General features: G+C 42.6%; 1 protein-coding gene across 1 annotated transcript in view; it reads right to left on the reverse strand.

Moving 5' to 3' along the window:
* The window catches only part of NAPRT (nicotinate phosphoribosyltransferase), a 1,644,161-nt gene that overhangs the window by 193,956 nt on the left and 1,422,705 nt on the right, over positions 1-27,500 (reverse strand). Inside the window, exon 10 of the mRNA XM_044067330.1 lies at positions 24,998-25,100. Coding sequence (XP_043923265.1) covers positions 24,998-25,100 — 103 coding nt within the window. The remainder of the gene's footprint in view (positions 1-24,997; positions 25,101-27,500) is intronic.

Consider the following 27,500-nt stretch of genomic DNA (forward strand, 5'->3'; position numbering starts at 1 on the left):
ACATGTGAACACTAGCAGGCATTATTGAGGGGAGACCAAGCACCAGCCATTGTAGAGGCCTTAGTATAATCTCCCAGACCTTTCAGAAGACGGAGGTTATCACATTAACTATCCTGGTTGACTTTCAGTAGGCTTTTGACTCGGGTATCAAGATCTACCTATGGGCAGTCCTATGAGTATTTGGATTCCCCGGCATCTGTTCAGGTTATAGAAATACTTACTGTAATCACCTTACAGTAGAGCTCTGTAACACCAACATATAGTTTTTTCAGGCTACAGAGAGGAGAAGGGCAGTGATATTCTTGGTGCTTCACACTACTCTTATTGGCCATTAAACCCTTGGCAATATAGCTAGTTCAAAAAAAAAAAGTGACTGGATAAGCCTGCCTTAGAAAGAAGCCAAGCTCCTGTTGATCACACATGGCTGTATGACACTATCCACAAACCCATAGTAGAAATCCCCATTATTATAAGCATCCTGATTGGTTTTATGATATCCCTATCTTGAAAGTGGATATATAAAAATGGAGCTCTTCCCTGTCAACTGTGCAGAATGACAGAAAAAATTTAGACCACCTGATCTCCAGTTTATATGGAGTGAATCATTTCGGAAGTATTGGGGTATTACACTGTGCTTGTTTCTTTCTCAGCAATTAACACTAAATTTAAAACCATAACTGAACAAATTAATGACAGCAGTCCATAGCTGGTTTAGAAAACATATGTCATTACTGGGAAGGATAAATTCTGATGACACAATGTATTTCTCTTCCTTCTGTATATCATACTCCATCTGTCCATTTCTGCTAAGAAAATTCTGGTTCAAGAAAATGATAAAAATGGAAAATATAGTTTATCTAGGACGGAACTGGTATAGAGTACAATTGTCATTAAGTTTACCATTTAAGCATGACATAGAATCTTAAGTGTTAATATCTTTCTTTAAACACAAATATTGACTCTGTAATCACGGCACATGCTCTTATTGCTTACAGTGCCCTCAGAAAGCTCAGCCCTCCCCCCCGACACATACTTTTTATCATGTTTATAGGTGAGGTATTTAGGTAGCACTTTTCATAAGACTCAGCTATTACACCTTTCCCAAGTCCAAGACTCGCTTAATGGTTAATATGGCTTTACCTAATCAATGCAAGCAATAAGTCCATTAAAAATAGCTATCAAGGGGGACAGCCTGACTGATATCTTCATGGAGTTAAACTGTGCATAGGCAATATACCTAGTTTTAGAAAAAAATGGCATGAAAAGGGGTTTTCCTTAACTGCACAATTATGAAAGCAAATTCGCTTTCAGGCCAAAAAACATTGCCATATTTAATCACATGAAAAAGCATTTTATCTTACTCATACTAGGCTTTTGAAAGTATCCACAGATCCAGCATGCAGTAGTCAGCTTTGAATTCAAACCATTGAGGTTTATTGCCTCCTTATCAGGAACTTAGAATGCCTGTAAAATGAACAAAAGGGAAAACCTCCACCTACTGTACTGTTTTTATCTCAGTGAACAGAAGGGAAACTCCTGGACTGGCACTGGGTAATATATAACCTGCCACAAACTATAAGGATTAGTAAGGACTGCCTGCAGATTCTGAAGTCTGGTTCAGTGTGGGGAGACCTCTCTAGAGGAAAGAAGGGGGTGGTGTAGTTCATAGCTCACCAAAAATAAAACAAAATTAGATTTTATTTGTATATGATGGTTACTGGCAAAGGCAGAAATAAAAAGATAAAGAAGGTAGTCATCAGACACCATTCATAAGGGATGCCAGCAACAATCTACTCACCAGTCCACACGACATCAAAGGCAAATAAAAGGAGTACTTCAAGCAGGTTCTGGATAAAGAAAATCACACAAGAAGCTGTACGGCCCCATACAAAGCCCACTATGAAAGAGAAAGAACATACAAAGCCCACTACGAAAGAGAAAGAAAAACCTCCCCTTGCAGAAGTAAGAACAGCACTAAGGAAAATGAAGTCAAGGAAAGCAGTAGGATCAGATGAAGTTTGGTTCGGTAGGTAGCATACTCTCCTTTGATGCTGGTGGATAAGTAGACTGTGGCCTCCAGTGCCACACTGGGGAGTTGTATTCATTTTTAACTGTCTGGCAGTTAGCAGACAGGTTTAAGACTATTAGTTGTTAATGAAATGCATACTGAGGTCTAGAGTTTCATACCCCTAGCCTCCATTTACCTACTGTGTGACTGAGCAAGACACTTAACCAGACAGTGCCCTGAGGCAATTGGGAAATTGGGCTATACTCCTAAATGGTCCCCTGTTCTGCATACTTAGTAACTACCTATGAACCCTACAACCCTATAAGTTATGGCAGATATAGTTAATATGTTGGGTGAGTTATGGGAGACATGGCTCCAGAGGGTACTCATAGCAGTATGGAGAGAAAGGTGTATCCCAGATGACTGAAAAATAAGCATCGTCCTAGTACCAATATGTGAAAATAAACAGGACATTTGAAACTATGAGCAGTACAGAAGTATCAACGTCCTGTCACATGGCATTAAAGTGCTGGAGAGAATGACTGATAAATGAATACACAGGGTAGTAGAAAGTAAGATGGGAGATGAGCACTTCTGATTCAGATGAGGGAGCAGCACAACTGATCCGATGTTTCCAGTGAGACAGATAGTCGAGAAGAAGCAGAAGATAAGGAAAGAGTCTAATCGGGCATTCCTAGACTCAGAGAAAGTATATGACAAGGTCCCAATAAAAGTTGATTTGGGCAGTCCTATGATGGTTCAAAGTTCCAGAAACACTGGTAGAATTAGTGCAGTTTATGTGCAGAAACCCAATGACACAAATACTGTTCAGTCTCACAGATGAATTTCCAGTGGGAATAGGTGTGCATCAGTGATTATCTCTGAGCCCAACGTTGTTCCTACTGATGATGGACTACATTAGCAAACAAGTAAACAAAGTTGCTGTAGGTAGATGATGCACCACAATAACCAGATACTGAATAGGAACTTCAGCAAATGATACGGCAGTGGAATATAAAACTGAAGGCACATAGGAGGAAACTGAATACAGGCAAGGCAGTCATCATGGCAGTAAATGGGGGAAATCAGAAAAAGCTGAAAATTGAGATAAAAGGAAAAATTATATAACAGGTTAACAGCTTCAAGTATCTTGGAGGGGTGGTTGAGGAGAAGAGAAGTCTGAAAGAGGAGGACAAACCTAAAATGAAAGGTGCAGCAACCAGCTGGCACAGAGTGCCATGGGTAGTGTGTGGCAGAAGAATGCCAAAGAAGCAGAAAAGTAAGGTGTGACCAATACTTCTATATGATACAGAAACCAGGGCAATGAAGAGGAAGGTCGATGTGATGAATATAAAGTGCTGAGATGGGTGGAAGAATGCTCACTATGGGACAGATGAAAAAATGAAGATGTTAGTGCAGAGGCCAAAGTAACTCCAACTGCAGGGAAGGCAAAGTAAACAGATTATAATGGTTTAGGCACATACACAGAAAAGCAGAAAACTATTTGGAAAAGGTAGGAAGAAGGCAAGAGGAAACAAGGATGTCTAGCCAAGAGAAGGCCTGCAATAGTCAGGCACTACTGTTGTAGAAGGTAGGAGAGTGGCATTAATTCAGAGAGGTGGCAACAGCTGATCTGATATTCTGACCCCATGTAGATAAAAGTGGAAAAAGGGGGTGATGATGACGGTTATAGATCCCCAGCTCACAGTACAAAACATGGCTATGGATAGTCTTAGCAAGGCAAAATGTGCACATCTACTAATGCTGACTCATAGCATAAATTCTACCTCTATCTCTACTCACAAACACTTTCATTCTATTTCTCTGATTTAGCTTCCACTGGATTTTTTCTCTCCCATCCCCCTTTCTGGAGGTTAGGGCATCTTTGAGTCATAGCCTGATTGCCTTCCTTTCTCCCTTGCAAATGTCTTTGGTGCATCCAGCAGCAGCCATCAGCAGTTTAATTGCTTAGTAATGGGAATCCTACTAACTGCTAATGCCAACTATTTTATACAAAGAGCTATGAGTTCAAATCTGTAAATCTAAGGTTCTTTCATTCACTAGTCTCTTAGTATTCTTACAGCTCTGCAAGACAGTGATTAAACTTATCTTAGTTCTTACCTCTGTATGTACGACATAAACACACACACCAGCAATAAAAAGATGATCTTGAAATCAGTAAAAAATGTAACTGTAGTGTCCAATAGAAAGGACACTACATCCCCACACCACAACCAGAGGCAAACAAAACCAATCCAATTCTAACTAGCGCCAAAGACAGACAGACAGACGAACATGTGTGCACGTGCAAACACACACACACACACACACACACACACACACACACACATTAAATGCAAGCAGGCACAGTTCGGTAATGGACAGCAGGCTGATGATGAGGCTGGAAAGATTGTAACTATTCATAGTTTAAAGGGTCCAGGGACACTCAGTATTTTGTAGTAACCTGTAATTTAAGTAAAAAAATCCATACTTACCAGTGAATACTGTACAGTTGAGAGGTATGAACTTACAACCAAACAGCTAATAAGAGTAACTGGAGGAGATACTTAAGAGGGTGACATCTACTGACTATTTATTTGTTAATGTTGATTGGTCCCCCATATTTTAAGGAACACTTGGTCTCCAACTGTCCGGCTCACTAGGGTTATTTGACAAACATAGGGAAGGCTGCAGACACATGGAACTCTATCTTTCCTTTATCGTGCGCCCACCTCTAAACCTTCTCTACCATAAGAAATCACTCATGCTGTCAGGTTTTAAAAGGTCTCTCAAAAATAGTTATTTAACTTAGCACACTGCAGCACTTGAGCTCTAGTAATTTATTATTGATTACACTATTTTAACTATAGTATTTCTAGATGTCCTTACATTCACTACTGCAGTATTCTTAACATATGGGGATTCCGTGCTGTGGAGGCCCGACATTTAGCCAGTCTACCAAAGACTCCTGTTACTTCAAAGGTACGTTGAACATCACCCAAACGCTGCTTGTGTAGCACAGGGCGACATTCAGGGCTACCATAGTCAGAAATGATTGCCCCAGTAGGAACATCAGTCCAAGGAACCCAAGAGGTAATCTGTACATCTAGGAAGGCAAAGGACTAGGGGGGAGGAGGGAGGGAGCGAATACTGCAGCAGTGAAGGCAAGGATATATACCATTAAGGTAAGATTTTACCCAACTATACTATGTCCTTGCCTTCACTGCTGCAAAATCCTTAGCATATGGGAGAGTGCCAAAGCTCAAGAGGAAACTAGGGAGGGGGAAGGAGCAGAACAGTCCCCTAAAAATGCCAAGAAGAACGGCAATAGCAAAACCAGCCCTAGCTCTAGAGACACCAACCACTTGTAGTATTTGGTAAAGGTATGCACAGAATTTCAGGTTTCTGTTTCAATAATAGAATTAGTATCTAAGTCTGTGTCTCTGCTCAACAGTGGCACAAGAAAATAACTTTCTTGGGTGGCGTAAGCCAGGGAACCTTGTTGGCTAGGCTTACGTAGGCCCTTGGGCCGATAGCCTAGTACCTACCTATGAACCTATGAAAAAGTACCAGAAGAAGCCACAGCTCTATTTATTTATTTTGCACTTGTTTACCAGGAAGTTTCGACTGAGACAGAGTCCATTTTCAGTGAAGACTCGGGGAGAAATGTTCCAGACACATGTCTTTTGAATGTGGAAGGAAACAGGAGCACCCAGAGGAAACCCACGTGAATGAGGGAGGACATGCAGATTCCACACAGATGTCACCCTAGCTGAAAACTGAACTGGAGAACCTGTTGCTGTGAGGTGACAATGCTAACTGCTGCACCACTGCATTGCCATTTAGAATAGACTTAGTATCTAAGCCCTTGAAAAGAGCAGCAGAAGAAGCCACATCTCTAGTAGAATGAGTCTTGACTGAAGAGGGAAGGCTCTTGCCATGAAAAGTATAACAAAAAGAAATAGCCTTATAAATCCAAGAAGAAATAGTTTGCATGGATACAGCAAGTCCCAAAGATATAGGATGAAAAGAAAAAAGAAGTTATGTACTCACCATAACATTCCATCTGAGTAATTCTACTTCATTTGTCTTCAACCTGTGGGATACCGGATCCGTATCAGATCCGAGCCGGCAATCTTACTAGCATCTGCTCCGAACTCCAGGCTCCTCCCCTTACCCATAATACACCTCCACTCCCTTCCAACCCCCAAATTGAGTTTGCTGATCCTTATATCGATAACCCGACCTGAAAAAATACTTATGACCTATAACTGCAGCCCACAGGCTGTTCACAAGACAAGGTCCGGGGAAAGGAGGGAGGGATGGTTGAAGACAAATGAAGTAGAACTATTCAGATTGAACATTATGGTGAGTACATAACTTCTTTATCTGAGGTAGTTTACTTCATTTGATCTTCAACCTGTGGGACAGAGTCCCCAGCTACTAAACTCCTGGGTGGCCCTCATGGAAGGATATTCCGGAGCACCTCGGAACCAAAGGATGCTCTCCTTCTGGAAGTCAAATCCAATTTGTAATGAGAAATAAATGCATGAGATGAGGACCAAGTAGCTGCAGAACAAATATCATCCAAAGAGACTCTAGACCAAAAAGCCACAGATGTAGCTATGGACCTGGTGGAATGAGCTTTCACCTGACCCAGAGGACAAATGCCTCTGTCCTTATATACCTGAAGGATGCATGAAGAAATCCACTTAGCAATAGTGACCTTGGAGATAGGTTTACCGAAGGATACAAACAATTGATCGGATTTACGGAAATTTTTTGTCCTATGTAAATAGAATCGTAACTGTCTATGAGCATCCAGCAAATGGAGTTTGTATTCCATCTTGTTAGCAAAATTAGGAAAGAAAACTGGTAAATTGATGGTTTGATTAATATTAACTGGTGATGCCACCTTTGGAAGAAAGGATGGACTGGTCCAAAGGGAAACCCTATCTTTGTGAAAAATCATATAAGGAACTTTGACGGATAAGGCCTGCAGTTCTGAAACCCTTTTTGCAGAGGTAATAGCCACCAGAAATGCTGTTTTCCAAGATAAGAATTTTAGATTTGTGGTTGTAGCGGGTTCAAAAGGCGGAGAGACCACAGCCTGAAGAACCATAGTAAGGTCCCATGGGGGAAAATGATCCTTGACAGGAGGGCGTAACAGAAAAGTTCTTTTGATAAAAGCTTTACATAGTCTGGAGGAGACTAGAGAGGCAAAGTTCTCACCCACATGAAAATGAGAAATGGCAGCCAATTGAACCTTGACAGTAGAAAAACTAGCTCTGTGTTGAAAAATAACAGCTAGAAAATCAAGAATGGCAGAAATAGGAGACGTGAATAGGTCTAAACTCCTTTGAGAGGCCCAAACAGAAAAACTTTTCCATTTACTGGGATAAACCTTCCTGGCAGAAGACTTATGAGCAGCCACCAAAATAGACCTGACTGAAGAAGATAATCCAGGAGTCCTAGCGATCATGGGAACTGGAGCAGCCAAGCTGTGAGCTTCAAACTGTCTAGGTCCAGATGAGGAACCCCCCGATGGGTGTGAAATCAGATCCTGAATGGGATCCAAGATCCAAGGTGGAGCCAGAAGGTGAGACCAAAGGAAGGGAAACCATACCTGGCAAGGCCAAAATGGGGCAATGAGGATCACTTTGCTCCCCAGTCGATCAGCTTTCTGTAGAAACCTCGGAATAAGAGGTACTGGAGGGTAAGCATACAAAAGACCGGGAGGCCAAGCATGGACTAGAGCTTCTCTGGAGGGCTCCCCCGGCAGGGGGTTTAGAGCGAAAAACTGCTGCACTTTGCGTTGGAAGGAGATGCGAAGAGATCGCAGCAAGGCTGACCCCACTCCAGGAAGATCTGCTCTGCTACTGAAAGATTCAGAGACCACTCGTAAGGCATCAGAATAGTCTGGCTTAACCTGTCCGCTAGAATGTTGGACCGTCCAGGAATGTGCGTTGCTATGAGAAAACAACCAGTGGAGATCGCCCCTTCCCACACTCGCATGGCCTCACGACAAAGGGGGTAAGACCTGGTCCCTCCCTGTTTGTTGATATACCAAACCACTGACATGTTGTCTGACTGAATTGCAATGGTTCCCAGAGGTAGAAAGGCATGAAGGGCCTGCAACGCTAAAAGGACTGCCTTCATCTCTAGAACGTTTATGTGCAAGCTGGTCTCTACAGGGGACCACAGGCCTTGGACTGTCCTGCCTGAACAATGCCACCCCCCACCTGAGTTGGGAGGCATCCGTGGTCACTGTGGCTTGGGCAGGGTCTGGAACAAAGGGTCATCCCTCCAAAATGTCCGCAGAACACATTCACCATATGAGGGACGGCCGACAGACTCGACCGAGTTGTACTGGATACGATAATGGAAGTTCCAACAGGGACCATTGTACAGCTAGTGTCCACTGTAGAATTCCATACGTAACCGGGCACAGAGGAGAAGCGTTATGGTCACCGCCAATGAACCTAATACCCTCAACACTGATTCTGCCGATGGAAGATGAGAATGGTAGATTAGAGAGACATGTATCCTCAGGTTTTGTACTCTTTCTGAGGTCAGGAAGATTTTGCACTGTAATGTATCTATCCTTGCCCCAATGTAGTCTATCACCTGGACAGGTTTTAGGAGTGATTTGGATGCACTGATTGTGATCCCCAAATGCAGGGCAAGGATTAAGTAATAATCTCTGGTTTGGGAGAGTAGATGCCTGGTGGGAGCAGTGAGGAGCTAATCGTCCAGGTATGGATAGACCTGAATTCTCTGAAGCCTCAGGTGAGCTGCTACCACCGCCATCCCTTTGGGTGAACACCCTGGGGGCTGTGGTGAGACCAACGGGAAGGGCTCGAAACTGGTAATGATTGACTCCTAGCCAGAAGTGGAGGAACCTCCTGGAGCTTTTGTGCATCTTTATGTGATAGTAAGCATCCTGGAGGTCTAACGAGCACATCCAGTCACTCTCTTGCAGGTACGGCATGACGGACTGTAGTGTGACCATCCGGAATTTTTCTTTGGCAGCTGCCAAGTTCAGGGTAGATAGGTCCAGAATGAGCCTTAAGTCCCCCATTTTCTTTGGCACCAAAAAGAACCTGGAGTAGAAGCCCGATCCAGACTGATCTGGGGGTATGGTTTCGATGGCTAGTTTTCCAAGTAGCTTGGAAATTTCCTGTGCTGCTGCCTCCCTTTGCATGGGTGGTACATCTGGGAGGTGTTTGGGAGATTTGGGTGGACCCACAAAGGGGATAGAGTATCCTCTGGATATGATCTGAAGCACCCAGCGGTCCGATGTTATGGACTCCCATGCCGCCAGGTGCAAGGACAATCATCTCCCGACTGCATCCAGAGTAGAGCAGTTGGGCCAGCCCTCAGGGTTGCTGTCTGAGCCTGTCCAAGAAAGGTTCTCGAGAACCAAAATTTCTCGGACTCCCTCTGCCTCTAGGCCACCATCCATTCTGTCTCCCCTGCCTCTGGGGGAAGAAGAAGAGCCCTGAGTGTCTCAGGGATACTGAGATTTCCGGAACCACATCTTCTTTTGCCCTCACTGATTCCGGGAAAAGGACCTTTGAGAGTTTGAGAAGCAGATTCCGATGGCAGACAGTACCTTCCCATCCTTCTCACTCTGGACTAAAGTCTCTTTGATGGTCTTACCAAACAGAGTAGAGCTGTCATAAGGGGCATTGGCAAATGACGCCTTGAAAGGTTCCAAAATTGACAAAGTCTGAGCCAGGAGTTGCGCCTCATGGACATGCCAGCCCAGCCTCCCTAGCCACTCTTTCAGTAGCATGTGAAAGGAGTTGCATGGACATGTTGGAGACAGCTTTCAAAGTAGCCATCCTCGAGGAGAACGAGTCTCTGTCCTCCTGCGACATGGACTTAGGGGGAGACTCTGCCAGCTCCTTGACCAGGTCACGTTGGAGTCTCGTGATGTGGGCCAGATAGTTCATCGCCCTAACAGAAAAGGTAGCTGAAGCATAAACCCGCTCCCTAAGCAGTCCATCATCTGCTACTCTCGGTCAGGAGGATGAACAGAGGAACCCTCCTGGGCTAGTTCCTTCTTTGTGGCTGCTGCTACCACCATAGCGTCTACAGAGGAGCCCTTGTTCCATGCTGGCCTATCCGATGGTGGACTCAAAATCTTGTCAAGCGTTTTGGGAATTGGTTCCATCGTGTCCAGCTGCTTCCAGACCCGCAAGGTGATCAGGTCCACCAAGGGATCTGTGGGAGGGGACACCCAGGAAGTAGATGGGCCCGTGCCAAAAGCCTCCAGGAACACGGACTCATCAGAAGAAGGTTTGGGGGCAGACCAAACTTCCCGATGGAGAAGGATTTCCATGATGTCTCCAAAGGAGACATCCACGGGAAATGACCTGGGGGAACCTTCCCCATCATCCAAGTCCGTATCCTTGGTGAGGGACTCGGGGAGGTCCAAGTGCCTCCTCTTACATGTATGCTTGTGAGGCACATCTCCGGTGGGGCTCTCCGGAGGGAACTCGCCAGCCACTTGTTCCTCAGGGGGAACCGTCTGGGGGTCTTCGAGCAAGGGCTGTCCCTCTGGTAAAATGATGGGATTTGTAGAAAGAGCCGAAGGGGTCGGGACGGAGTCTGAGGGGATAGTCAGGAGTCTTGATCCAACGGAGAGAACCCTTTCTACTACGTTGAATGCCGTGAGAGAATGAACCTCCTGTGTAACCAATAAGGAAGCTGGTTTCCCTGGGTCCGAGAGAATCAAAGCCAGGCCCAAAGTGGACAAAGCTCCGAGAGAGGGAACTTGGCCCGACAAAGGCAAAGTCGATGAAAAAAGTTCCACTCCCTTGGATCCAACACCCAAGCTCCGGCTCCTAGAGCGGCTCAGATCCAAGCTAGTCAGATCTGACATGCTCCAAGCAGCTGGCCGCATCAAGGAAGCCGGTGCCGTTGGTGCCGAACCCCTGACTAAAATCATCCTCGGATCCAAGTACTCCAAACCCGGTGGACGGATTAGAGAAGGAGAAATCATTGTAAAAAAAGGAAGCGAGCTCCCCACTCCTGAGGGAGAGGTGGCTGGCAAGACCTCCATCTGGATCTGAGTACAAATGAACCTCCTCATCATTTTATCCATGTCAACTTCCATTAAGGACCGCGTGGACCTCAACAAGGCCACGGACTCTGACCTTGCGGGTCGAGGCACCGAGGCCCTAGATGTAGAGTGTGTTTCCTCCAGCTCCGGGGAAAACCTCAGAGATTGGAGCCAAGGGGAGTCACAGATCCTGTGTGTCCTAACAGGTGAAGGGAGGTCCTGGGACCTCTTACGTTTCTCTGTCCTAGATTTTGGCTCTCTTTCCTCTCTGTCCCTTTTCTGCTCTGCTTCTGCAGGCTTTGAAATGGGAGGTTGAGTCCCAGCCTGGGAGGGAGGAGAAGCAAGGGGAAGAGAAGAAGGAAAGGCAGCCACAGCAGCTGCTGTGACCGAAGCCAAGGATGAGGCAATCGCCTCAGAAGGGAGAAGAAGGCCTTTCAGGGTCAACTTAGCCTTCCTGTCCTTGAGTGCACGTGGGTTAAAACCCACGCATATAGAGCAGTCTGTACTAAGATGGGCTATGCCCAAGCACATTACACAAAGAGTGTGGCTATCTGCTGGGGACAGCTTATGGCCACACTCTGTGCACCTTTTAAAAAAGAAGTTATGTACTTACCATAAAGGTCCATCTGAGTAGGTAACTTCATTTGTCAGCAACCTGTGGGTATCGGATCCGAATCGGATCTGAGCCGGCAGCTTTATTCAGCTAATATCCAAGCTCCAAGCTCCTCCCTCTTACCCATAACCCCCTGCCATCCTTGTGTGTCCTCGGATCAAGTTTGCTTAGCCTTATAAACTACTACAATCAGGATCAACTAAACATGCTAACCTGATGTCATCTGGTACAGAGAACAAAAGGTCCTAAAAGGGACGAACTACAGGTTAGGGGGACGGAGGGGGGGTTGGTTGCTGACAAATGAAGTTACCTACTCAGATGGAACGTTATGGTAAGTACATAACTTCTTTATCTGAAGTAGTTAATTTCATTTGTTCATCAACCTGTGGGATAGAGTCCCCAGCTACCTAAACTTGGGAGGTCCTCATGGAAGAATATTCCAGAGCACTGCAGAGCCAAAGGACGCCCTTCCCCTGGAAATTAAATCCAGCTTGTAATGTGTAATAAAGGTATGGGATGAAGCCCAAGTGGCTGCAGAACAAATATCATCCAAGGACACCCTTGACCAAAAGGCAGCAGAAGTTGAAATCGATCGAGTAGAATGGGCGTGAACTCCGACAGGTTCTGGTAGGCCAGAACTCTTATATGCAAGAAGTACACATTGTGAAATCCATCTGGACAATGTAGCTTTTGACCACAGGTTTGCCCAAAAAGGGTTTAGCAAAGGATACAAGGAGTTGCGCAGATTTCCTAGGACCAGCAGTCCTGTGTAAATAGAACCTCAATTGTCTGTGCACATCTAAAGAGTGTAATTTGTATTCACCTTTGTTTTGATAATTCAGGAAAAACACTGGTAAATTGATAGATTGATTAATGTTGGACTCAGAGGTGACTTTAGGTAAGGAGGAGGGATTGGTCCTGAGGGAAACTCTATCTTTATGGAAGACCATATATGGAGGTTTGGCGCAAAGGGCTTGAAGCTCTGAAAACCTTCTAGCCGAAGTGATGGCAATGAGAAAAGCCATCTTCCAAGATAAGTATTTAAGGTCCACCGAAGCTGCAGGTTCAAAGGGGGGGGGGGCCAGTAAGAGCCTGAAGAACAAGGGTTAAATCCCATGGAAGAACTGCATCCTTCACAGGAGGCCTTAATAGGAAAGTACCTTTTACGAAAGTTTTGCAGATCTTGGAAGAAGCTAATGAACCGAGACCACTTCCCACATGAAATGTGAAATTGCTGCTAATTGGACTTTGACGGTGGAGGAGCTGGCACCTTGATCAAATAAGTGTGAGAAAAACTCTAATACAGCTGGTATCGGGACTGTAAAGGGATCCATATGTCTATGTTCCGCCCAGATCGAAAAACATTTCCATTTGCTCTTGTAGACCTTTCTGGTAGAAGGTTTATGAGCGGCTACTAGAATAGCTTTAACGGAAGAGGAGATACCGGGAGTCCTAGCTATGACTGGAATTGGATCAACCAAGCTGTGAGCTTGAGATTGTCCAGGTTTGGAGTTGTCAACTCCAGGGGGTGAGAAATCAGATCTGGAGTGGGATCCAGAATCCATGGAGGATAGACCAGATGAGACCATAGGCAAGGGAACCACGTTTGACGAGGCCAGAATGGGGCTATAAGGATCACTCTGCTCCTCAACCGATGAGCGTTCTGCAAGAATCTTACCATGAGGGGAAAAGGTGGATAAGCATAAAGTAGACCGGATGGCCAAGCATGGACTAGAGTGTCTCATGGGGATTCCCCTGGTGGGGGAAGTAAAGCGAAGTACTCGCTGCACTTTGCGTTCGAAGGTGACGCAAAAAGATCGCAGCAAGGTTGACCCCACTCGAGGAAGATCTGCTTCGCTACTCTCGGGTTCAGAGACCACTCGTAAGGTGAGAGGATGGTTCGACTCAGCTTGTCTGCCAAAATGATGGACTGACCCGGAATGTGCGTTGCTATGAGAAAGCGGTTGGTGGTGATCGCCCATTCCCAAACTCTCATGACCTCTCGACACAGCGGATAGGATCTGGTTACCCCCTGTTTGTTGATATACCAGACTCCTGACATGTTGTCTGATTGAATCACAATTGTCCCTAAGGGAAGAAGGGCCTGGAGTGCTTGCAACGCTAAAAGCACTGCCCTCATCTCTAGGACATTGATGTGCAACAAGGTCTCTGAGTGTGTCCACGTGCATTGGACGGTTCTGTCCATGCAATGCCCCCCCCCACCCGAGGCGAGAAGCATCTGTGGTCACTGTGGCTTGGGGTGGGGTCATAGAAAAGGGGCGCCCTTCACGGAGATCCGAGGATTGGATCTACCAGAGTAGGGACCTCTTGCAAGCATTGCTGAGGGGGATAGCCTTACATAGCGGATGTTGCAGGATGGACCATTGGACCTGCAATGTCCATTGCAGGACCCTCATGTTTAGACGAGCCAATGGTGAAAGATTGATGGCAGCCGCCATGGAACCTAGTGCCCTCAGGACCAATTCCGCTGGGGGGGCCGGGGATTGTAAGAGAGCCATCACATGGAATGTCAAAGTTCGAAGCCTGTCTGGAGTTAGGAAGGCCCTCAACAGGTTTGTATCTAGCCTGGCCCCTATGAAATCTAAGGTCTGAGTTGGCTGAAGGGAGGATTTCTTGAGATTGATAGAAATTCCCAGATGAGAGGCCAAGTGAAGGATGTAATTCCTGGCTGAACAGAGTAGATGCCTGGTGGGGGTGGTGAGGAGCCTTTCGTCTAGGTATGGAAAGACCCTTAATCCCTGAAGCCTCAGGTGGGCCGCTACAACTGCCATCACTTTGGTGAACACCCTGGGGACTGTGGTGAGACCAAAGGGAAGGACCCTGAACTGATAGTGACTGGCTCCGCGCCGAAAGCGGAAAAACCTCCTGGATCGTCTGTCCATCAAAATGTGGTAGTACGCATCCTTGAGGTCTATAGAGCACATCCAGTCATTCTCCTGTAGGAGTGGGAGAATGGATTAAATGGTGACCATCCGGAATTTTTCTTTGGCGACCGCTAGGTTCAGAAGGGACAGGTCGAGGATTGGTCTTAAGTCCCCCGTCTTTTTTGGCACCAAAAAGAACCTGGAATAGATGCCTGATCCGGACTGGTCTTGTGGGGATGGGCTAGATTGCTCTTTTTTCTAGCAGCTGCTTTATTTCTCTGGCTGCTGCCTCCCTTTGATTGGGTGGGACATCGGGGAGGCTCCGAAGTCTGAGAGGATGATTCAGAAAAGGGATAGTGTAACCACTGGATATGATTCAAAGCACCCAGCGATCCGTGGTAATTGACTCCCAAACTGCTAGGTGCCTCTGCCTCCAGAGTGGAGCAGCCAGATAACCCCTCAGGGTTGCTGCGTGGGCCAATCCGAAAAGGGTTCTCTCGACCCGAAATTCTTTGGTCCCCCTCTGCCTCTGGGCCAGCGTCCACCCTGTCCTCCTCTGCCTCTGAAGGACAAGGGGTCCAGAGCGAAAGGGGACTATTAAGATTTCTGGAACCACATCTTCTTTTGTCCCCTTTGGTTCCTGGAGAAGGACCTCTGGGGAGCCGAAAAGCGGATCCTGACGGCAGACGTCTTCCCGTCTTTCTCTCTCTGGACCAGCATGTCACAGACGGTCTTGCCAAACAGCGAAGAGCCGTCAAAAGGGGCATTTACAAAGGACGCCTTGAAGGGTTCTGCAAAGTCGCAGAGGCGGAGCCAAGCATACCGCCATAAGACAATGCCCGATCTAGCGGCTCCTTCCATGGCATGAGAAAGGAGACACATAGATGTGTTCGAAATAGACTTAAGAGTGGCCATTCGGGCTGAGAATACTTTCTTATCCTCGGCCGACATAGACTCTGGGGGCGACCCTTGTATTCTTTGATAAGATCCCACTGGAGTCTATCACATGTGCCATGTAGTTCAGCGACCTTGCAGAGAAGGTGGCTGAAGCAAACATCCACTTCCCTATGCGGTCCATCGTCCAAGACTCCTTGTCGGGAGGATGGACCAAGGAACTCTCCTGGGCCATTTCCTTCTTGGTGACAGCCACCACCAACATGGCATCTACTGGAGCACCCTTGCTCCAAACCGTCCTATCTGTGGGTGGACTAAGAATTTTGTCAGGTCTCTTTGGTATGGGCTCCACAGTGTCCGGTTCCTTCCATGCCCTGGTAATGATCAGATCTACCAGGGGATCGGCAGGAGGGGACACCCAAGAGGTAGATGGGCCTGCGTCAAACGCCTCCAGAAACACAGACTCATCGGAGGAAGGCTTTTGGGCTGACCACCCCCCTCTAATACGAAGCATTACCATAATGTCTCCGAAGGAGACATCCTCAGGGGGTGACTTTGGGGAACCTTCCCCTTCTTCTAAGTCTGTGTCCTCTGTCAGGGACTCAGGTGAGTCCAAGTGCCTGCTCTTGCACTTACATTTGTGAGGAACCTCCTCGGGGGGGCTGTCCGAGGATGCCTCACCAACCACATCCTGCTCCTCTAAGGTAACCATCTGGGACGTAGGCGCAGGCTGTTCCTGGGGCTGAGTGATGGAAGGTAGGCCCGTCTGAGAGGGAGTGATGGGTGGAACCGCAGCAGGAGCCTGGGGCCCCGAGTCCCTTGACAAGACCCTCTCCACAACATCGAACGCCAAAGGAGAACTGCCCTCTCTAAGCTCCGAGAACAGCCCCTTCGGATCCAAAGTGCAGACCGGAACCGGCGCCAATGCAGTCGGATCCGAAAGGCCAGTGTGCTCCGACCGAGATGGAGCCAAAGACACATTAACACCTCCGGATCTGAAGCTCAGCTCACGGCTCTGAGAGCTCGGATCCGAAAAGGGACCAGACAATTTTGGGGGTGCGGTCGGAGCCGAAGAAGGGTGTACTATCGGCGCCGAGCCTCCCCCGGTTCCGATGCTGCCTGGATCCGATGGCTCCAAACCCCCAGAAGTGGGTCGGAGAAGGAGCAATCGGGGTGAAAAAGGGGGTCGAGCTCCCCCCTGGAGGGGGGGAGGCAGGATCACTCCCATCTGCAGTTGGGCCTGGAGAAACCTACGCATCATCCAGTCCATATCTACATCTGACAAGCTTCTTGTTGATCTTGACGAGGCCACCGAGGCAGGCCTGGAGTGACGCCTCAAAGACCTCGAAGGTGACCAGGTCTCCTCCTCCTCTGGCCCTGGGGAAAAACAGGGTGAATGGAGCCGGGAAGGAGAAGGCCCGGAGGCCCTAGGAGAGACTAGCTGCTTCACTGGCAGAGCCGAAGAGGAAGCTTTGGCTCGCTGCTTGTGGTGCTTGTCCTTTTTTCTCTCCCTCCTAGATTCCCTCTCCTCCTGAGCCTCGGTGGGAGGGCAAGTCCCGGCCAGGGAGCAGGGATGGAAGGCGGCACCGCTGCAGTAGCAGCCGGTGCCGCCGAGGGAGAAGAGGATGAAGCCGAGTCCAGGGGCAGAAGTCCCGCCAGAATCAACTTCGACCTCCTATCCCTCTAAGCCCTGGGGTTGTAGGCTGCACAAATTGTGCAGGCCGAAGAAAGATGATCAACCCCAAGGCAAATAACACACCGAGTGTGACCATCCGCCAGGGATAGCTTATGGCCACATTCGGTGCATTTAGAAAAGAAAGTTTTAGGGGCCTCACCCATAGTTGTAAAAGGGCCTAACCCAAACACACCTTCACACACATGGGAAGAGGGAGACTAGAGTAACTGAAAATATATAAAGTTTTAGCAACAAAAATTAGCTAAATCAACTACAAAATGGAGCAACACTCACTCGCTAACAATTAAACTAAAAACTAGGTAAAAAACAGAGGAAATTTCTTCAAAAACTCACGAAACCCTACGCCTGGAACTCATTCTAGGTGCTTGAATAAGCCGCGGCAAACGAGATCTGAGGACACAGAAGGATGGCAGGGGGTTATGGGTAAGAGGGAGGAGCTTGGAGCTCGGATCTTAGCTGAATAAAGCTGCCGGCTCAGATCCGATTTGGATCCGATACCCACAGGTTGATGAACAAATGAAGTTAACTACTTCAGATCACTGACTTAGCCATTTATGCAAGAGGAAAAACAAGTATATAGAAAAAAATTATTATTTTCCAACTGAAACCCACTCACCACACTCACACATAGAACACACTGATGGGGGAGGGGAAGAAAGTACACTCACTAACTACGCTAAACTAAGCTAAATAAGACTAAAGTTTTAAACGCACGTGAGGGGAGGAAAAGGGGAACCTACACTAATCACTATCTGAAAGTTAGCAGAGAAAAAAGGCTTTCTAAAAGCTTTAATACCCACTTACTACTCAGAGCTCTGGAGATCGCAATGCTTCAGCTAGCCACGGCAAATGAGATCTGGGGGTTGAAAGGTAGTGGAGGTGTATTATGGATAAGGGGAGGAGCTTGGAGCTCGGAGCAGATGCTAGTAAGATTGCCAGCTCGGATCCGATACGGATCCGGTATCCCACAGGATGAAGAAAGAAATGAACTTCAGATGAAATAACTGATCAGATTTTCTAATAGCCATAGTCTTATCCAAATAAACCCTTAGTTCATAGCCTATGCATGTCCAAAGTATGCAGCACCCTCTCACTCTCAGTTTGCGGAGAGTGAAAAAAGGCAGATTAATAGACTGATTAAGTGATAGCTCATTAACCACCTTAGGCATAAGAGAAGGGTTACTGCACAATGAAACTCTGTTTTCATGAAAGATCAAAAAAGGAAGACAAGCCATAATGGTCTACAACTCAGAAACCTGTCTAGCAGAAGTAAGAGCTAACAGAACAGTCTTCCAGGCTATTTCTTTTTGTTACACTTTTCATGAAAACAGCCTTCCCTCTTCAGTCAAGGCTCACTCTACTAGAGCTGTAGCTTCTTCTGGTGCTTTTTTCAATGGCTTAGATACCAAGTCTATTCTTGAAGCAGCTATCTGGACTTCTGTGCATACCTTTTTCAAACACTACAAAGTTGGATGGTATCTCTAGAACTAGGGCTGGTTTTGCTAGTACAGTTCTTCATGGCTTTTTAGGGGACTCTTCTACTCCTTCCCCCTCCCTAGTTTCCCCTTGAACATTGGCACTCTCCCATATGTTACGAATACTGCAGCAGAGAATGTAAGGGCATAGTACAGTTGTGTAAAAGCCTTCGCTGCTGCAGTAATGGCTCCCCCCCTAGTCCTTTGCCTTTCTGGATGTACAGATTACCTCTTGGGTTCCTTAGACTGGGGTCCCTACTAGCGCAATCAGTTCTAACTGTGGTAGGCCTAAATGTCACCTTTATGCCCTATGCTACGCAAGGAGCTTTTGGGTGATGTTCAGCATACCTTTAAAGCAACAAGAGTCTTTGGTAGACTGGCCGGACGTCAGGCTTCCATGGCAGGGAATCCCCATATGTTACGAATACTGCAGCAGTGAAGGCAAGGACATTTGCCATTATGGCAAGATTTTACATAGTTGTACTTTCCCAAGACATTACTGTTATTTTCTGTTTTAGCTAACATTTATCTTTCTTTTTATTGTGATTTTAATTGCAATGTTGTTTAAATACAAACATCATAAGAAAACTTTGAATTTGAACTTGGGTAAACCATAATGCATAAATGCCTCTTTTTAGGGATAACTCAGGAGTACTGTTAGGTTATGTGACATTTTCATAGTCACATGATAGGCAAACAGAGACATAGGGAATCAAATCATGGATTACAGGATGAAGCATACCAGCACCTCATTACCATAATCCTGTGCACTAAACTTTCAGATTTTAATTTTACTGAAAGGCTTCACCATCCATGTGCAACATTTTTTTGTTTAAGTATTAATAATATACAGTACATTTCATCCTCTCATTTTTAGATGCCTATTTATGTTAAGTGATTTATGCATGATGTAATTGCATTCAGTATTTAGGTTTTAAACAGAAAGTTACTTAAGTAATAATTTCTAATACCAGCTGTCTAGAATTTAAATAAATCATATGCAGTTATTTAAACTTGTAGGGATTTGGGTTTATTTTTGTTTTTTAATGTTTTGTTCTATATATATTTATATATGCCATTTATGTTTATCACCAGAGTCTTTGTTTACTTTATTTCATTTTATCTTTTCTGGTAACTAGCAAAGTCTCACTGGGAATAAAGAGAGAATGTAGAAAAGAAGTTAACTAAAGTAGAAGTTAAAAAAAAACAGAAGTTGAAGTCATGGAGTGCCTGCGAAGTGAAGGATTTTGGTGTAGAAGATCTAACACAGGTTAAATCAAAGCATGATGGAACGAGTCCCCAAAGTAAAGAGAAACAGGAGATGTCTGAAGAAGAAATGTGGATGTGGGAAAGAAAAAGAGATTTAATATGATGTAATATCTATGCAAAGGAGAAAGTAAAACTAATCAATACAAAAAGAGCAGCACCAAAGTTATTTGAAGAGAAATACAGGCAAAGGAATCTGGACATGGAAAACTTTACAATACAAAAAATAAGAAGACAAAGAGGAAAAGTAGAAAAGTAGATTAGTGATGGAGAAGTTAAAGGAATAGAAAGTGAGGTTATGGATTACCTGCAAAGTGAAGAATTCAGTGTAGAAAATCTAATGCAGAAAGCACCTCAACAGGATGGAGCAATGGATATCCAAATTAAGAGGAAACCAGTGGAATGGGAAATAAACTGGTCAGTAGCCTTATGAAGATACTTTGAAGCTTTCCACAGGAAACCAGTATAAACATTCATTTGAAGCTGGACACCAAGGGAAAGAACAGGAAACTGTGGAAACTCTGACATAGTTAATGCCGAGGAGTGATAAGCCAGTGAGTTCCCATATGACAGAGCAACAGATGACACAGGATGAAACTGAAGAGAATGTGCCACAGGAAGATGCAATAGAACTTTCTACAGAATGCCCACAGGAAATATAAAGCAAAGATGTGCCCTTAGTTTAGAAGAAAATGAGCTAAGAAAAGAGTTGCTTGATTTAATAGAGATAGACAGACATATTAAGATTAATGAAAGAAATAAACTGCAGAAGGTCAATAAAATCCAAAAAGTCAGAAGTTTGATAAAACAAATGAACACAGTGATTAGGAATGTCCATAAAGATCCATGTGATATAACAGAAGTAAACAGAATACACAGTATTACTGTGCAACTATATTACTAACAGATAAAAGTTCTACCACAAGAACACAGGGTTATTGAGGGAAAGGAAGAGGAAAAATCGAATACCATCATGGAAGTATCGAATAGAGAAAACTAAAAAATAATTAAGACAAGAAGTGTCACTGTTAGAAGAGTATAGAATAGTGAACAAATAAACAAAAATACTTAGACAGAGGTGATAAAAGCAATACACAGTATTAGAACAGATCAGAACCTATAATGCACTATCACAAATAACAAACTAAAAATCTCAACACAGGTGGAAAAACAGAAGATACACAGATAAATATAAGGGAAAAGTACAAAATAAGGAATTTATTGATGACCCAAAAAAGTTTTACAGAGAATTGGGAAACAAGGTAACAGGAATTAAAAGACCACCCAGAAAGGAAGAAATAGATACATTTTGGAGAAATATTTATGAAGATCCTGTGGAACATAACAAAGATGCTAAATGGATAGAAGAAGTAAAAGAAAGAATAAGAAGTTTATAGGTACATGATATGAAATGGGATGAAGGAACAGCCAAAGAGATTGAAACAATGTTGAGAAAAGCCTCTAATTGGAAAACACCAGGCCCAGATGCAGTACCTAACTTCTGGCTAAAAGCATTAACATCTTTGCATGAAGATTTAGCCATGAGTATGAACTATTTATATGCGCACCCCCAAACAGACACCAACCTGGCTAACAACAGGAAAAACAATGCTCCTACTTAAGAGTGAGCCTGCAAGCTAGCCTAAAAAGTATAGACTAATAACTTGCCTTCTGACGACGTATAAACTATACACTAGAATTGATGTCAACAGAGTTTATAGTCATTTAGAAGAAAACTCAGTCATGGCAATAGAACAAAAGGGCAACAAAAGCAAGTCATATGGAACAAAGTATTGTTTGTTGTTGAACTTTAAAAAGGGGAGGAATCTAATTATGGCATGGATTGACTGCAAAAAAGCATTTGATAGTATTTGACATTCATGGATAAAAGACTGCTAAAAATGTATAACTACACTGATCGACTACATTACAGTGACCATGAAACAGTGGCAGACCACTTTGCAGTTAAGCCATGATAAAGGACAAATTATTATTCCAGGGATAAAAATTCAATGGGGGATATTCTAGGGTGACTCTCTGTCACTGCTGCTATTCTGTCCTGCCCTTAACCCATTAAGCTGTCTACTTAATAGCTTAGGCCATGGCTATAATTTGGCTCCTAGAAAACAACAAAGTGTAAAGACTTCTCATATTCTCTTCACTGATGATTTAAAACTGTATAGCTCATCAGATGAGGAACTGAAAGCACAACTGCAAGTTGTCAAAACTTTTTCAGATGACATAAGAGTGTCATTTGTTCTTGATAAATGTGCAAAAACAACCTTTAAAGCATGAAAACTGCAGCACCGGGAAAACATCAGTTTGGGACAAGAATGTGATATAAAAGAACTTGAGCAAGAGGAAGTGTATAAATATTAGGGAACTGATGAAGGATCAACAATAAAACATAAACAAATGCTAATAAAACTTAGGAAGAAATATTTTAGAAGACAAATTAATTCTGAAAACAGCATTGGCATCTAGGAACAAAATTTAAGTTATAAACCAATTTGCTCTTCCTGTCCTAGCTTACAGTTTTGGAGTGATTGACTGGCCCCAAAATGTGTTGGATAGATTAGACAGGAAAGCAAGAAGGATGCTTCATACTCACCAAATAATTTATAAAAATCAGTGCACACCAAGATTATATATTCCCCATTCCGAAGGAGGTATGGGCATCTCTGAAATTGACTACATGTATAGATCTGCAGTCACAGTACTGTTGTTCTTCACCATTACTTGAGCACATGGACTTCATCATGCTCCAGTACTTCATGTATTACCAGAGAACATGGAGTTCACCGAACTGCTGTACTTTATCTATTACCTGAGCACATGGAGTTTACCATACTGGTGTATTTCATCTATCAGCTGACCAAGTGGACTTCACAGTACTGCTTTATTTTATCTATTACCTGAGCACATGGAGTTTACCAAACTGCAGTACTTCATCTATTACCTCAGCACATGGACTTCGCCATACTTAAAGAGGAACAAAGCTTGGTTCTCTATGGGTAGAGCCTGGCATATGCCATGTACTCTATACTTTTTTAATAAGTTATTTATTTTACTCAATGACATACACTAGAAATGATTATCTTTTTGTTTAAGCTTGTAATTTCAGAATATTTTAAGTAGCAAACGGTATGCTGTTCAAAGACACATACTGTCTTTAGTTGTAGGGACTGCACTTGTGAGATTAAATAGTTACCTTCTGGTGGTTGGTATGCAATTCCAAAAATCCTGGTTACAATCCTGAGGGGCTCTCTTATAGAAATGTCATAGAAAACAGAAAAAACTTAAATAGTTAAAACTATCGGGATGATTTTTTTTTGTAGGAAAAATAAGAATACAGTACCACAAATAAAAGCTATGAGCATTTTTTTAATACAGGATACTGTTAAGGCTTACTTTCAGTGCAAAATATTTATTATACTGCAGAAGTACGCTGTTAATGTATTAGTAAGAACTGTAAAGATTAGCTCATTTACACTTAACAAAAGAACACATTGATAACTTACATTTAATTTATAAATGTACAGTCCCACCATTGTACTACTGTTTGAAGATAGCAGAATTATTTAACTAGCTTCTATGTCTATGGCAAATGTATGATTGTATTAAATAATAACAAGGTTTTACCTCCATGTGTTGTACATTGCATTCAGAGGTAAAAAAAACAATAAATCACCAATACAATAGGTAGCGGCAAAGAAGAAGAAATCACTAAGGCTGCCAACCATTTAAAGTTAAAACACACAGTGGATTTAAGAATAAATCCTTCTCTTGCATAAAGAAAACAAAACTGAAAACACAAAAGACCTTCACGTCTGTGGATTTGGCTACAATATGCTCCTCCATTGCATTTTGTTGTTGTTCACATAAATTACAGCAGCCACATAACTGGTGCTATACAATGCATTCAAATTATGCATTGCAAGTGTGCTGACATGTTCATGGGTGTACACAAGTTCAGCATATCTCTAACATGTCTGCTGATCTGTGCCAGTATTGCAGAGAAAGACAACAAAGGCACATAATAATAAATAATGTTATATGTAAAAAAGAAAGTTTCTTAATATAACATGGTTGTATAATGCCAATATATAAGGAATCAATGGGAACAGTAGTCTATATCCCACAAGAAATAGCCTATCACATTACAATTTTTATACTAAACTGAAAAAAAACACATTGCAGAAGGAAGAATTTATCAACAGCTCCATATTACCACTTCCAAGTTTAAGGCATTTTTCCATGCAATCAAAGGCCACTCAATACATGTAGATCAGTCTAAAAGTATCGCGTACACACACACACACACACACACACACACACACACACACACACACACACACACACACACACACACACACACACACACACGCTGAGTTCACAAATTAACACATAAGTTTATAAATGTCATCAGGTCATACATTCCCTATTTAGGAATTATTTTTTTTTTAATTAGTGAAGGAATAGCTCTCAATAAAATATACACATTAAAAAATAAATAAATAAATAAACAAATAGCAAGAAAAATAAAATAGATGTTTTTGCATAAACAGTGATACACCATAGCTGGATATGGGCAGTATATTTTTTCTGAGATGTATGAAGCACTAGTTTTGATTGCTTATTGTGTATCCTCATGATGAAACAACAGCCTTAGCTGTGGACAAAATACCTATACCTGGCAACGGTGTATAGTCATAATCAACATGACCACTGACTATAAGGGACTCATTCTATATGAAGTATGATGACAAAATGCTTAACAGGTTTTGAACTTTTTAAAAAGATGCTTTTGATGCAAAAGCTTATTTTTCAGATGAATATATACACTTTCAAAAATCTTTATAAAGAAATGTGTTGATTATTTTATAATTATAGCAATCAATTGACTGATACCAACTAGTTGAGAAGTAATAGGTATCCTTGGTGGTTGAAATCAGTGTATCTTCAGTCTCATGCCCCACAATGTACACATGTTGTAAACTGATTCTCTGTCATAGCTTACCATAAGATGTCAAAGTGTTTAACTTCCAGACTGTGCCTAATATAAATCATTAAAAAATCTGAGTACTTACCACTGGCATCAAAGAGCCGATATACTGTTTTTCTGCCTGGTAGTGTAATTTTATTTGTATCTTCAGTCAGTTTTATCCTAGGGCTTCCATTCAGTTCGACCAACTAGAAAGAGAAAGAAACCAGAAATAACTGCCATTAACAGTTTATTTTCCAACTGTAATGATCTATAACCACTTACTACACCCTGTACTGCTTAATGAGATCCATTCAAAAAAAAACAAGATCAGAGTTTGAATAAACACAGTAGTTAGTGAGAAGGTTTGCTTCTCTGTGAATGTTTCTGTGACACAATTTGAGTTTCAAATTCTGAATTAATCCCCTAAGTAATGAATCACTGGAACTAGTCAGTTGATTGTAGCAATCAAAGAGAAGGCCTAAAATGGTTTTATACACACTAATGTAGAGCTTAAAGACAGAAATCACAGATTCAGGGCCTTTAAATTTGATAACCTTTGTTGAATCAGACACTAGAATTAAATCAGAGGTGTAGCAAATGATCAAATCCTAACTTGTCCACCTTCATTAAAACCAAAGAATTCCATTTAATTTTTGCTTTCAGAAAGCTATTTAGAGGGGGCGTGGCCAAGGATGAACACAGGATAGCAGCAGATTTCTTCAGCTCCACCAATTTCATTACATTGACAGGAATTAATTACTTAAAAAATTAATTTTTGAAGTAATTTTCTTTCTAAATATGTTTGTTTTATATAGTTCTTGAACTATATCTAAAAAAGAAAGGAAATCTTAATAATATTCCTGTCAGAAATTACTTTGGAAATTTTCCTGTCAGTTTATCAGTCTGAAATGAGTTCCAGTAAGACAAATTCTCAAGACTCCAGCATCAAGAAAGAACTTCAGTCTCTGATAATTATAGTCCAGCAACTTACTGCTAAGATGGATAAAATGGATACTAAAATAGACACTTTCATAGAAAAAACTACAAAACAAATAGACTTGTTACATATGGACATGCAACAACAGAAGATCCAGATGACAGGCATAGAAGAAGCTGTGAATGACATGGAAAATAGAATACAAGAAGAGGAAATTAACATTGAGTTTCTGCTGAAACAAAATACACATTTACAAACAAAGCTGGATGACCTGGAAAATAGATTTAGGCGCAATAACATTAGGATTTTTGGACTGCCAGAAAATATTGAAGGTAACAATATTACTTCTTTTTTAACAACATGGCTCCCTAAAACTTTAGATTTACCAGAAGCATTCTCTTTTGGTATCGAAAGAGCACATAGATCTATAGCTAATACTAACTCTAACAAAAACCATCCTAGATTAGTTATAGTTAGATTTCTATCATCTTTTGATAAAGAGATGGTTCTTAAATCTGCTTGGGCTAAAGCTCCTGTTAAGATTAATGAAACAACTGTGCGTTTTGACAATGACTATTCTTCCATGGTATTAGCTAAAAGAAAAGTTTTTATCCCACTAATAAGGGAGCTTAAAAAAGCACAGTTTAAAACATACCTTCTGTTTCCTGCCAAGCTTAAAATCTTCCTTCCTGATGGTCCTAAAATTTTCGATGACTTAGACTCTGCTTTACTGTTTATCAAAAAAATAAGATTTTGGAAAAAATAGAAGAAATGGAATGGGCTAGTCCTTCGTTAAAGAGACTGGCAACTGAAACTTCGTGGAAGACTTCAGAGAAGAAGAAGAGACTAAAAAACAAATGATTTGTACTATGTTTTTTATTTCTCTATCATCATTTTATTTTATTATTAATCTTTTTAAATATAGTTCCTGCATTTCCAAGAAGCAACAAATATTTTGAAAAAGATTTAATCAAAGTTATTCTCTGTGTGCAAAGAAATGTTTTGTTTCATAACTAGTCAAAATATCTGGAGATTTAATGGCAAGCTGTGATTTAACTTGTTTCTCTTTCTGAAGAGGAAAAATAAGGTCAGTAATTTGATACATTTTTTCCTTTAAAAGTTTATATGTTCTTCAAATGCTATTCCTAATTATACTTTCTTGATTACACTGCTTATGCTTGTTTGTAAATAATCTGTCATGCTTTAACCAGTAATAATTAGAACTAAATAATAGTAAATAATATGTTTTATTTTTAACTCTATTAATATAAACAGTAAGTAACATTCTATTGTATATACTTCTTATAGCTTTCTCTTACATTTTTTTTTATTTCTGCCTTACACCCTTTTACTTTCTACTCTCTTTTCTTTTCTTTATTAAGATATAGAAATGCTTTTGATCATATAGACACAGTAAATAATAAGATTTGCATAGGAGTTGAGTTGGGACAAAAATGTTGAGTTTTGTTACTTATTAATAATTTTGGGCTTGATTTCACTTACATAGAGTCTGTAATAACCTGTAGAATGCATTGTGAAGGTTTTGTCATGTTTAGATGCATTTACACTGCTAAATGAATGTTTGTCACTAGTTTTTAATAAGTTTCCGCTAAAATGTTAAGAGAGACAATCTGGGATGTGGGCTGTCTCATGCACAGTGTCCATGAGC

This window comes from Protopterus annectens, chromosome 3.part1 (assembly GCF_019279795.1).
Source record: "Protopterus annectens isolate FY-2018-M chromosome 3.part1, PAN1.0, whole genome shotgun sequence".
NCBI classification, from domain to species: Eukaryota; Metazoa; Chordata; order Ceratodontiformes; family Protopteridae; genus Protopterus; species Protopterus annectens.